General features: G+C 32.5%; 1 protein-coding gene across 1 annotated transcript; it reads right to left on the bottom strand.

Annotated features, from left to right (window-relative positions):
- LOC138336117 (battenin-like) lies at positions 1 to 14,293 on the bottom strand. Its single transcript, XM_069285425.1, has 15 exons — positions 14,078 to 14,293; positions 13,717 to 13,759; positions 13,066 to 13,174; positions 11,895 to 11,960; positions 11,456 to 11,535; positions 10,820 to 10,905; positions 10,378 to 10,450; positions 9,860 to 10,003; positions 9,180 to 9,265; positions 8,823 to 8,872; positions 8,387 to 8,455; positions 7,657 to 7,712; positions 6,585 to 6,678; positions 4,109 to 4,249; positions 1 to 3,825 (listed from the first exon to the last, which is right to left on the bottom strand). The coding sequence occupies exons 1-15, from the start codon at positions 14,208 to 14,210 to the stop codon at positions 3,691 to 3,693; spliced, it is 1,365 nt and encodes a 454-aa protein (XP_069141526.1). The 5' UTR covers positions 14,211 to 14,293; the 3' UTR covers positions 1 to 3,690.
- Between the last annotated feature and the right edge of the window lie 18 nt (positions 14,294 to 14,311).

Here is a 14,311-nt window from a genome sequence, read left to right as displayed (position 1 = left end):
TTAAAATAATACCATATAGATTTATTATCCAAATTGAAGTTAATGTGGTATGCACATTCCATGTGAAATAAAATTTATAGACATTATAGCATTGTAACACCAAAAGCCTCAAACTGGTAGAGGTCAGATCTGTATATATAATGTAAAACTATCTATAACTGATTAAATAATGCATTACTAACCACCTTATTTACCAGTAATAGAATCATGACTATACCAACAAACTGCATTCATACAGAATTACAATCTCATATCTGGTTTCATTATACACAAAATAAACAATATCATATTTCTCACATATGTGAACATTGATATCAAAACACCAATTCAAGAACTTACACACTATTTTAAAATCTTTTACTGAACGTTATTTCTGGTTTGAAGTACTACCATCTGGTGTGAATATTACTACATTAATTTTCTATATGTATAAAATATAAATATTACTACATTTTTAAGTGCAACAATCTTATTCATTATATTGGCAACATAAATCCATTGAGGATAAAGTGTATATATCTTAACATCAAATCTCTCTTCTAAAACAATTCAAAAATAAATATTGGGTAGCTTTACCATAAATAGAAAACTTCTAACAAAATTGAAGTAAGTAATGGTCCACAAATTGAAATTAAAATTCATATTTTACATTGTATATCAAATATCGAGAACAATTTTTCTGTTTCTATACATATACACTGTAAACCAATTTTTCTTTCACTGCCACTAAATTTTGTTTCTTTCACTTTACAAAAAAGTGCGAAGAGAAACAGATTTAAAATTAAATGAAAATTATCATCAATATTTATACATGTATAACTGTAAATTATGTAGATATCAATTAGCGAGATAAACTTTTGTGAATTTAATTGGGTCACAAAAGTAAATTGTAAATTATATAGAAATAGAAGGCACTAAGTACATTCATCCTGAACTCATCGGGTATTATCACGAAAATACACCTCGAGGGTAATATCTATTCCCCGAGGAGTAATATCTATTCCCCGAGGAGTTCCGGATGTAAGTACATTCTAGCTCTAAGTCATCATTAAAATCAGTTATGCTGAGTATGTTTAGTCGTACCTTCAGCAATTGTGACATAAAAAAAAATAAGTACACACATGACATCGCAACGGCTGGAATGTAGGAATATCATACTGACTCGGCAAACACATTTTAGATATCTCAAAATCACTGTATAGTTTATATAACTTGATGATTTGGCCCCACATCCTCAATTTCCAGGGCAATATTCCATGGGTGTAGAGATTGTAAGTGATCATAACCCCTGAAAATCGAGGATAACAACATCATATAATATCAATATTATTGGCTTTCAAAGTGGTAATAAAGTTTATGTGGTGATGAAAGACTTTATCGATACAGTAAAACACAGGTATATAGAAACAAAAAGTTCATTGTTACAGCATTATATGTTTCAATCCCTATCAAGACTCGAACCTTAAAGGCCAACTACCTTTCTGGAGCAAAATTCAAAGGTTTCTTCAAATCATTTACAACATAAAATATACATGTCGATGGCCTAACATGAGGTTACAACAGCAAAAATATACAAAATTTCCTTTGTACTACATGATAACTGTGGAGATCCATTTTGCTGTTTTGCCGTCTGGCACAGTAATATTCAACTATGGCATGGTATTTAGAACGACGATGGGAGACATAAGACAGCACTCGTTAAATGAAAATTAACATTTTATCTATTTGAATTAAATTTTTCAGCATATGATGATGAGTGTAGTATTAACAGTAGTTAATAACTTCTGTGACTTTACAAAATTATCGATCTCAATTTACATTCCTATTTTAAATATTTAAAGCCGTTTTGGAAAGGTAGTGGGCCATTAAAGTTGTTTGTAATATATATATAAAATCACTGGTTTCTTTAGTCCCCAGATCTAGAGCATTGTTACAACCGTGTTTTACCGTATTGTGCACTATACATATATTATTTATAAATTTTCAATCAAAGTACGCAAAGTACTGCAAATACAACGCAGCAGAAACAGAAAAATAGAATGAAATCAAATGAATTTCCAAAATCAAAATATATAAACCATATTATAAAGACTTTAATATCAATTATTTCAAGAACATTCAACTGATCACAGAAAATACATATGTTTTGTTTGACATTTTTCTTAATTAAAGTTCCTACATAAAAATTTCAAAGAAAACAAAAGTCTTCATTAAAATGAGTTTTTATCCTTATACTCTTGTTTTTTATGTTGCACATAAACTTATTTTGGTAAAAACCATGCACACATGAGGGCAGCCTTATTTTGCCTTTACCTCAGATCTGTGTTTAACATTCATTTAAAAACATTATTTTAAGGTACACAGAAAGGGCATCTGATTAATTCACTTTGTAACTCTTATGTCTACAAGCCTTAGATAGTAAGTCCAATTTGAATTATCTTTAACAGAGATTATGTAAGTTGGACAGAGGAGTCACCAGCAGGCAACATTTGACCTAGATGGGCTGTGTATTATATAACACCCTGTGTATTCTATACACACTCTGTGTTATTCTTCCAATCAGAAGGCACTCTTCCCATGACTACTGATTGGTCCAAGGGAATATTATTCAATGAATAGAGAATTTATGAATGGAAGTTTATGAATGAAATGGTTCAAGAGATCACCACTAGATGTCATTTTAGTCCTACACAGTCCTACACATCATAGTAAACCGGATAGCAATAATACAAACGCTAGTCGCGTTGTATTAAAAATGATGTTAGAAATTAAAACATGCACTAAATTATAAATGAAATATTTGCAATTATAATTTATATACTATAAAGAAATTGTAAAAATACAGGTGAGTGTTGAATGTAAAAAAGGTGATAATTATCAGATCTTGGTAAAGAAAATCTCGGATATAAAACAAAAGATATTGAAGGATCTTGCTGCTACTATTGAATGATCTAAGCCTTTACATGTATTTGTCCCAGGAAAGATTTCTTCCTTTTGCTTAATCACCTTGAAATAAAAATAAATCTTAATGTGAATTATCTACAAATGATCAACTTCATCTCATTTCAAATCTTGAAATAACAGCACCATTTCCTTATCAAGACAGTTTGAAATGCACAATTATGATTGAAGGTAGGTAAACTTTTGCAAGTTATTTTCAAAAAAAAAAATTGTCCTTCTGAGAAATAACGGTAGCCGGTTTTTTATGTTAAAACTTGAAATATATGTACAATGTACATCTGTATCTAAAATTCAAAATTAATGTGTTCTGATAGTTTATAATTGATCATAAACAAATGGAACAATGAGAACCAACATGGAATTTCAGAACAATTAATATACAGAGAAATACAATGTATTGTGTAAAAATAATCAATACATATATTGAAAGACAAATAGAGAGTCCATATACAAAAGCAAATTTGATGATGACAGTACATCAAAAATATTATGTGCATCAATCAGATAAGAATGTATTAAAACAAGTTACAGTATTCGATCTAATAAGTGCCCAGGGCGCTTAAAAAATTGATAAAAATGGAAAGGTGCTAATAAGTCAAAATTATTGCAAATCTATATCGTTTTATGTAGTTTTGGTCCTTATTTATGCCTGGGCAATTGAAATTGAGGCCTCTAAAAGGGGGAGGAGCGCTTATAGGGACATGGGCGCTTATTGGGTCGAATACGGTATTACAATGGAACATGAATGTTCATGGCACAAATGCGGTTGTGGCTCGGAATGGTCACTGCACCAGCTACGGCAATACCTATAGAGTCGGCCATTGTAGCTACACCCATGCTGAACTCTCTGTACTCTGGCTCTACCTGTAATACAAGATAATAAAATCAGACGGGACATTTTATCGAGTCGTTCAGCTAAAATCAGCTATTTTCATCTTGAAATCTAGATATCTTGTGGCAAGGAATTTCCTCCTATAAGTCAAACAGATATATTTAGGAGGATTTATGTAGATTCAAATTTGTTATAATAAAGCACACCTCTATATCGGGATAACTTGTCCATAAAGGACACATGATTACATTATAGTCCTATATAATTGTAATTAGCATATAAAAATCTCTTTGTTGGTCTGTTACCGGTACTTACCTTCTTAGAAATCCTGAAGAATGTGTTGACAAAAGCAGCTCCCCCTAGTAGCCCCTCATATAGGACAATGGCGAGTACAATCCAAATACTGGGTATGAACTGGTAAAATACTTGGAACAGGAGCAGACCCATGTTTATAAACTGAAAAACAAATAAACAGTTGAATACTAGAGATAAACTTTTTAAGTGAGGCCAAGCAAATATTAAGGATAATGATAGTTGACCTTTGAGCATTAAAGGCCCATTACCTTTCTGAATCAGCTTTTAATTTTGAGAATGGGAATGTAAACAAGATTGATAATTTTGTAGAGTTGCAAAAGTTAATCATTTTTCATGTATGAAAAATTGACGTTCAGCCGTGGATTTCTTCAAATTTATTTCAAAATGGCGGGATATTCTAGTTGTAAAATTGCAACAAGGACCTTGACATTTATATTAGACTATATACACAAAGATGGGTGGAGTTTTCCAAAGTAACATTTACCATTTACCATGATATTTTCAGCAATGTTTCCATGGTAACGGAAAAAGTGCAAAAAATGAAAACCTAAAAATAGCAAAAGGTACTACTAGACCATAAAAAGAATGTGTCTATGAAGTTTTGTGGAAATATCTCTGCTGGTTTTAGAGTTATGCTCCGGAAATGAACCTGCTACAAAAATATGATATTTTCAGCAATGTTTCTATGGTTACAGAAAACAAGAGGCCCAAAGGGCCTTAACGGTCATCTGACTACCTTGCCAATAGTAAAATTAAATATATATGGTGTCACTTTGTCAGGATCAAGTCAGGATCATTTTCAATTTCTTTTAACAAATTTTATTTCAAACAAGAGGCCCAAGGGCCTTTAAATATAGGAAATTAATTAGATATATAGTGTCATGGTAGTCATCTTCGATTTGGGATCAACCAGAGATGTAACAATACTTTGTCGGGACCATGTCAGGATCATTTCATGCAAGTTTCAGCCAAATCGCACCGGTAGAACTTGAGGAGAAGTTCAAAATGTGTTTTCAAGATGGCGGCTGTGACCGCCATCTTGGATTTCGGATTGACCCGAAAAATAACAACACTTTGTCGGGACCATGTCAGGATCATTTCATGCAAGTTTCAGCCAAATTACACCAGTAGAACTTTAAAGAAGAAGTTCAAAATGTTTTTTCAAGATGGAGACTGTGGCTGCCATCTTGGATTTCAGATCGACCCGAAAAATAACAACACTTTGTCGGGACCATGTCAGGATCATTTCATGCAAGTTTCAGCAAAATCCCACAGGTAGAACTTGAGAAGAAGTTCAAAATGTGTTTTCAAGATGGCGGCTGTGGCGGCCATCTTGGATTTCTGATTGACCCAAAAAATAACAACACTTTGTCGGGACCATGTCAGGATCATTTCATGCAAGTTTCAGCCAAATCGCACCGGTAGAACTTGAGAAGAAGTTCAAAATGTGTTTTCAAGATGGCGGCGGTGGCGGCCATCTTGGATTTCGGATCGACCCGAAAAATAACAACACTTTGTCGGGACCATGTCAGGATCATTTCATGCAAGTTTCAGCCAAATCGCACCGGTAGAACTTGAGAAGAAGTTCAAAATGTGTCTTCAAGATGGCGGCTGTGGCGGCCATCTTGGATTTCGGATCAACCCGAAAAATAACAACACTTTGTCAGGACCATCTCAGGATCATTTCAGGTAAGTTTCAGCCAAATCGCACCGGTAGAACTTGAGAAGAAGTTCAAAATGTGTCTTCAAGATGACGGCTGTGGCGGCCATCTTGGATTTCGGATCAACCCGAAAAATAACAACACTTTGTCAGGACCATCTCAGGATCATTTCAGGTAAGTTTCAGCCAAATCGCACCGGTAGAACTTGAGAAGAAGTTCAAAATGTGTTTTCAAGATGGCAGCTGTGGCGGCCATCTTGGATTTCGGATGAACCCGAAAAATAACAACACTTTGTCGGGACCATCTCAGGATCATTTCAGGTAAGTTTCAGCTCAATCCCACTGGTCAAACTTGAGAAGAAGTTCAAAATGTGAAAAGTTAACGCACGGCGGACGGCGGACGGCGCACGGCGGACGGCGCACGACGACGGACGAAACATGATGACTATAGGTCATCCTGACCCTTCGGGTCAGATGACCTAAAAAGCACAAAAAGTGAAAATCTAAAAATAGCAAAAGGCACCACTAGACCATAAGAACAATGTGTCTATGAAGTTTCATGGAAATATCTCTGCTGGTTTTAGAGTTGTGCTCTGGAAACTCTGTTGGGCGGGGGATAATAAAACGTCAAGGTATGAAAAAAACAACTATTTCCTAAGTGGATATGAAGAATAAGGATATTCTACCCTCGGGATCACAAAATGTTGCAAAACCCTTGGCAAGCCTCCGGTTTTACTACATTTTGTGACCCTCGGGTAGAATATCCCTATCCTTCATATCCACTTATGAAAGAGTCTTATGGTACTTAATACTCACCTGAAGGATTGGAAGAAGCCACAGTTTCTTTATTTCAATTAAGTTAACAGACGACCTTGATATAAACACACCAAGTTGGTAGTCCACCTGATACCTGGAACAAAAGGATGAAAATCATTTACAGTCAGTATTAATCAAGACACAGGTACCATATTTTCTGGAGCAACTTTTTTCCTGAAAATCAGGAGTGCAACAACCTATACATCAGTACCACTTATGCGTGGACGAAAACCAAAATCAGACAACATTTTAATATTTTTTGCATTATATTTTACGTCATGATTCACATGTGAAAATCGTAAAAATTACTAGCTGGTTTAGCAAAGTCAAGTTGCTACCATATGTTCAACACAATTAAAATCAGGGTTGCAAGGAAATAAAGAAAATGAAAAATGGGTATTTATTGGATCATATTAGTACTTATATACCAGCAATCAGGACATATCTGTTTTATCATAGACTGAAACCCTGTTTAAGCAAAATTTAATAGATCTTTTTAAAAGAGTTAGCAGATAATTTGAGTTATCAGTAAGTATAAGTAGATGTATAGATGAAACTTAAATTTTGACCAACAAATGTAAATGTACTTATTTCAGCAAAAGTTTTATTTTAGCACTTTTTGCGCTGTCTTTTAAGCACTAATTCATAAACATAGCTTAATTTTGTAAGAGGGTATTTGCAGTATTGAAAAAAAGAATTGCGCTTAAATTCATATCAACACTAATAAAATATTGAATCATAATCTGTTTTTTAATATTTACACTAAAATTTGACTGTGCTAAAATAAGTACATTTACAGCACTTTGAATTAGACATGGTATTAGTGTGATGATAATAACAGTACATGAACATGTATATCTTAAAAAAAAAATTCTATTACAACTTATACCTTCTGTAGTCATCTTCATAAAATTTCTAATATCACTATAAGTTCTGATAAAAACAAACAACAAAGTTGAATGCAATTAATTCATGTACTAAATATTTTTTTCCAATTTCTTGTCTCTATTTTAGTCTCTATCTCTTGAAGAAGTAAACCAATAAACATTTGAGTTGGTGACATCACACTTACCATCTGTATTGCTCTGATTTAGTCAGCCAGATGTTATTGAAATATAAAATTTCATGCTGAAATCCAAATATAAATGCCATGAATATGAAAAAATAAAAAACTGTATATTACCAGGTAAGCTTCTAGTATTACCAAAACTTCCATCTCCATAACGAATTGTGGAATTATATCAAAATATATAAAATACTAAAGTCTGTTTTAAAAACAAGTAATGTACCTAATGCTTAAACCAAAACATTGGATCCCCCCCATGCTTTATAGACCCACTACCACTACCTTTCAGAAGCAAGACATGCAGATTCCTTAAAAACATTCATTACATCAGAAAATATATACCGATGGCCTAAGATGTGGTTAAAACACCAAAGATAAGCATGATTTCCTGCGTTATATATGATATAACAGTGGAGAGTCATTTCGCAGTTTTGCCGTCTGGCGCAATGATAGTCAACTACTGTGCAGTATTTAGGACGACAGCGGGAAACATAAGACGACCCACATTATAAAAATTAACATTTAATCTATTTCAATCAATATATTCAGAAGGTGATGATACCTGTAGTATTAACTGTAAGTTAATAACTTTTGCGATTCTATAAAATTCTCGATCTCATTTTACATTCTCATTTAAAAAATTTAAAGATGTTTCGGAAAGGTGGAGGGCCTTTAAATGTTTTTTTCTCTGTATTGTTTTTTTTCCCTTCAAATTTTGATGTAGTAATGTACTTACAAGTCCTTGATTTATGAAATACTCGGCGAAATACACAAGCATGAGTGGAATCATGTACTTCAACAATGGCTGTAAATAGATTAAATGTACGGTGAGTTTCTTCAAGCTTCAACTTTTTACAATCATTATATTTACCTTACATTACTCTCACTGCCAATCTGGCCATTTTCTACTCATTTTGGTAGATTTCTATCCACCAGGTCTTAAGAGGATACATTTGTATACATGATTATCAAAGTGATCACAGAGGTTATAAATGCATGGACAGCAGGACAGATACTGTAAAAACTTGTATAAAGTTTGCACCTGTGTAATTTATAATTTATATTACCTCAAGCACCAAGACTTCACAATTAATCAATACCAAGATATTGAAGTTTCACTTGGGTACAACAAGTAGTTGTGCTAATATCAAGATTATTGAAGTTCAACTTACAACAAGTAGTTGTGCTTTCTGTTTTACTGTTAAAGTGATTCTAGTTGACTCTGAAAAAAAGATTCAAACAGGACACTGAATAACATGCAATTTTATTATATTATGCATGACTTTTTTTTTAATTAAATCTACTTACTATAAAACTTATGGTCAATGGGGAGGTAATCCAATAAATTTTATAAATGACATTTAGGTCAAAGGGGAGATAATTATATGAAATTGAGCAGAAATCATAATGTTAAGGGGAAGATAATCAAATTAATGTTACAATTTAATTCTTAAAACATAATCTTTACATTTGAATCAGAGCAGATTTGTAAATACTGAATGATGGAAGTTTTTAAGTCAGTGACTCACTTCTAGATTCTTCCATCAACAATAAGGAACTATCTGCAGAATCTTGGGAGTAATTTCCAGGTGGCTTCTTGATAACAACGAAAAAGCTGAAGCAAAAAGAGAATTGGTACAGTATAGTAATGATTTCATAAAATATGAATATCTGTTAATAGATTTCAACAAAATCCCTGGTTATTTCAGTAGAACAAAATGCCTTGTAAGAAATAAATTACTACGAATGACAATTTTAAGAAAGGCTTTCACTTTAGATTGTAAAAACGGTAGATATAATCTAATGGCTATATATTAGGCCAAAAAAAATGTTTGTCTAGGGTTAAATTGGCAAAAAAACAGTGTTGGTCGGTCGGAAGGATTTTTTTTCCTTTTTTTTTCAAAGTGTTTTTCACTCTAAAATGATGGCCGGAACCGGAGTCTGAGATTGAATTCCGACGTTTTATTTTTTTTGTAGAAAAAGTGGGGAAAAAAATTAGGGTCTGGGTTAAAAAACAGACATATCTTTATTTTTGGCCTTACAAAAGAAAATTAATTAAGATATATAACACAGACATAGAATGTTGGAACGGAAGACTTACTTGCATGGTATGTATGGGAGATCAGAGGACACAAGCAGTATGAATGACAGATTATGTGAATAACGTTTTTACTTATGAAAATAACTGGCTGTATTGTATTATACTCACTTGACAGCCATGATGACCGGGATGATCACCATACACAGTGTAGTGGCTTTAGGGGAGAGTCCGGCACTGGTCAGTCCCGCGTAAACTAGAGCCCCGAACACGCCAGCACCACCTGTACCTGATGAATATGCTGAAACCACATTCCTGGTAACACAAACAACGAGATTAATAAAAATGTTTTATGAAGAAAATTGATACTTGCTGGATGTGTAAGGTGAATAATGCCGATTCCATTGGATGGCAAATGAGTCAGTTAAAAATACAATTTCATTTTTCTTGTGTAAAAGACTCTAATGCATTGCAAATAATTTATTTCAAAATGAAATCAAATCGACAAATGTATTTTTCTAAAGTATTTTTATCCTAATATCATTCTGATCAATGTGTACCCGTGTCTTACGCTGTCAGTTCAATGCATTCTACATACATTTATTTCAAAACAAGGTTTAGAACGCTTTATAGAGGAATAAGATGCAGGAGAGTGAACAGAGATGATTATACAGCTTGGGTTTACATACCTGTGGAAAAAAGCTGAGTAACTGAGGTAGGTTACCTCCCCTAGTCCACCTCCAATACTGGCACATACCACACCTACAGATAGTCAATCAAACAGGATTTGGTTGATAAATGATTAAATTGAAATAGAAAATTGTAAAAACAGTATATACACATAAATTGTCTAGATTGATGAAGACACTTTGTATTGCAAATATACATTTCTTGTAACAGTAAAATGTTTCAGATTACATGGTAAGTACCTCAGTTGATAGCCAAATCCATACTTGTTATCTATGTGCATAAAGATTTTCCACCAAAACTACAAGAATTTCACATTAACCCAAAAACATTAAAGCCTACAAATATCATCAGAATATAAATAGTCATGTCTGAACCCTTCTATGAATAAATTTAACAACCAAATACTATAAAGAATTCCTTAAGGAAGGGTTATAAACTCACCGGTAATACTCATCCATATCCCAGCAGAAAATCCTACCAATATAAAGCTCAGCAGGCAAAATAAGGTTACTGTGGAAACCTTGAACCTATAAAATAACACTGACAGTCAACCTCCATTTAAAACATTATGTGAATATATTAGAAATCACACAGGAGATTCTACTGCATAATTTAAGTTAGTCCCATATTTGAGGTATACATTTGCATTTTATGGTGCCAATAAAAATACCTCCATTTCATGTGACATATAATTTGATCAAGCTTATAATCTATTATTTTACAAAACATTAATTCGTTTTTTTACCATTTTAGAGTAATTTTCAAATATTGTATATTTAACATATAAAAAGACAAGGATAGTAAGCACTATGTCATATTTTAAATTAAACTGAAAAGATAAAATGTTAACCTTGGTAAATGCAAAATGTGTCTCCACTGAGCTTTACCCATTATAAAAGTACATGTGACATAGCGGTATCTGATATTTGTAAAGAAGCTTTCTTAATGAGATATTACCTGTAACTAAGTCTTTAAAGCTTTCTTAATGAGATATTACCTGTAACTAAGTCTTTAAAGCTTTCTTAATGAGATAATACCTGTAACTAAGTCTTTAAAGCTTTCTTAATGAGATATTACCTGTAACTAAGTCTTTGGACATAGAAAGGAGCTGTTAGCTTAATGAGTAAAGTTGGTAAGATGTCAGCTAATAGAATCGCCTGAAAGACAAACAATACACAATTTAGACAATAAATGTTAAATTACACTGTATATTTATAGTAGTGTTAACAAATGTCTGCTTTTAAAAGTTACAGTTACGTTCAGCCACTTAAATTTAAATATTTGAAGAAATAAAACCTAGATATCAATCAGACAGCAATGCACATCATCCATGTAGAATTCATATACGTTGTATTGCTAAATATTAAACTTGTATTAGAAATTTATCAAAGAAACACCCTTTCTCTCTTTTTTATCTTTGATATCAGGTGATATGAAGGTCAAAGTCACATTGACAAGACAGCAGTGTACTGCAGAGGAATACTGATAATCTTCTCTTGTGTCTTAATCTACTTACACCAGTCGATATCGGATTACACTGAAGCAGCTCATAACTTTTATTACTAGGGGCAGGAGTTGTAGTCTGTAAATGAGAAAATAATACTGAAGATTTGTGTATAACCTGAACTTGTACTAGATTTGAAGTCACTCTAAAGCTCCAAATACAAGGTAGATAAAGTAATATCATCATTATTCCGATGACATTTATTCCATTCATTTTAAAGCTCTGAAACAAAAATAGTTCAAACCTTTAATTCTTGTTATATGGTTGTGAAAAGGAGAAAATGATACATCATAATGTTCATCATTTGTATTATATCAGACTTTTTGAATGCTTTACACCTTAGTTGTTGATATGGTATCAAACAAAACAAGAGAACAAAAGTGCTCCGCCGCTAACAAATGGTATTTTTTCATTATCAAAAACAGCAGCAGACGATTTAGTATTTTTATTCAGTTACAAAAGTTACTAACTTTACACCATTACCGCCATTGAAAAGTTTGAGCTTCTAATTTTACTTCAAGTTAAAAATATAAAAAATAATTAATTGCATCCCGAAAAAATTCTGTGGCACTCTATCCTATATGGAATGAAGTAACCCAAAGGCAAAATAAATTATTTTATATTATTTTTGTGTTAATTAGACTTATGTATACATGGTTAAACACTAATTATTGTTCAAATGATGAATATCATTTATGCTCTGTCGGCGGTGGAGCATCTTTAAATAGATAGTGAAGTTAGGAGGATTTAGAACATCACCAGGGATTTTCCTACAGTTTTTTGACAGGGTCCAGGGTCCATTGAATTGGGAAATTTTACGCAGCATAACATGAAATTGGGAAAAATGACTAAATAAAGAAAAACACTATTTTATGATTTAACTGTTTATTTATTGTACATCTGAAATATTTCAAGTTGACTGTAGTGTTCATTCAATCATTGTAGTCGACTTTTATTTCGTTTTTAGTATTCAACATATCATGACAATTTCATACCAAGAATGACATTACTCAGACTTTCAATTTTAGAATCCGATTGGGAATTTTTAGCTACATATTGGGAATTTTAGCTAATTTTTTGGAGGGGAATGGGTCCCTTATTCGGCCCCAGATTCTACTGTAGGAAAATCCCTGATCACTTTTAAACAAAAATAAAGATTGGTGGTCTTGAAAAGCAAACATACATTGGAGCTGGTACTTGAGTGCCCTTCTCCTCCTCCCTGCTCTCGTAGTATATCATGGGCAGCACTTAGCATTATCACATAGGCAAAGTTGTTACATAGGCCAAGCCACCTTTGGGAGATAATCAGGAGTATATGATATAGTGAACATTTTAAATGGGCACACCTACTGGTATTCATCCCAGTTAGATGTGGAAACTATACTGTGACTCAAAGGATAGCAACTTTTAATCACTAGCTTTTACAATAAATATAATGTCCAAGCATGTAGCAGACTATAATGCAGATAATGACAATTATGATCTTTTGTGCTACCAAATATATTTGGTAAAGTTGTATTACAACTTTTTACCCATTTGGAACATTATGTTGTGCCTCACAGTCAGCAAAGTAAGGTCTAATAATAAATTCACTGTCCAGTCATGGCAGTGACCTCTCATGTATGATAGTCTTGAAAAAAAGAATTTGTGTTTAATTTATATTTCGATAGTAAGAATATAAATGTATAAACTTCCTATTATACCTTTACCTGGTATATCTAATCCTTTTATTGACTGAACTAAGAGATTGTTTACGTATATGTTGTACAGAATGATGAACTGTGATTGATAGTTTATATATCCATAGTCAAGAATACATCTGTGCATTACTTACCAAAACCCAAACAAATTTCTTTTTCTGTGTGGTATTTGATTAGCTGTAAAACAAATCCCATAATATTTGTTTAAAAAAAAATAAAAGAAACAAATATGAAGGATTGGCGATTTTAAGACATATAAATTTCCTGTCATGTACATTCTTCATGTGTTTAAAAACAGTTTAAAAAGCAAAATTAAAAAAAAAACATTTTTTAATTTTAATAACTAATGTATATAAATTTTTCTGATTGAAATACATAATGAAACCACACAGTTGCAAATAAATCAAAACTATGCATTCTTTTGCTTCATATTTTTTAAGATACACATATTTCTTCTTTAAACATGAAAAATGGAAAATAAAAAAAAATACACACGCATCTCTGTAGTTTCTTCAGTTTCTGGACTAGACCTTTCTTCAATTTTTGAATCCGAATCGTTTTCTTCTGTACGTATTTCAGAACTTGCTGTGTCTAACTGCTCCACATCTCGGTTATCGGAATCCTCCATTTAATTGTATGTATTACATGTAGTTGTAAGGCATGATTGACATATGGCTTTATGTGTCAGCTGTTGCCAACTAATAATATTCTATCTTTTCTGACTTTTAT

This window comes from Argopecten irradians, chromosome 12 (genome assembly GCF_041381155.1).
Source record: "Argopecten irradians isolate NY chromosome 12, Ai_NY, whole genome shotgun sequence".
Taxonomy (NCBI): domain Eukaryota; kingdom Metazoa; phylum Mollusca; class Bivalvia; order Pectinida; family Pectinidae; genus Argopecten; species Argopecten irradians.
The sequence above is the reverse complement of the archived record's forward strand: the minus strand, read 5'-3'. Positions and strand labels throughout refer to the sequence as shown.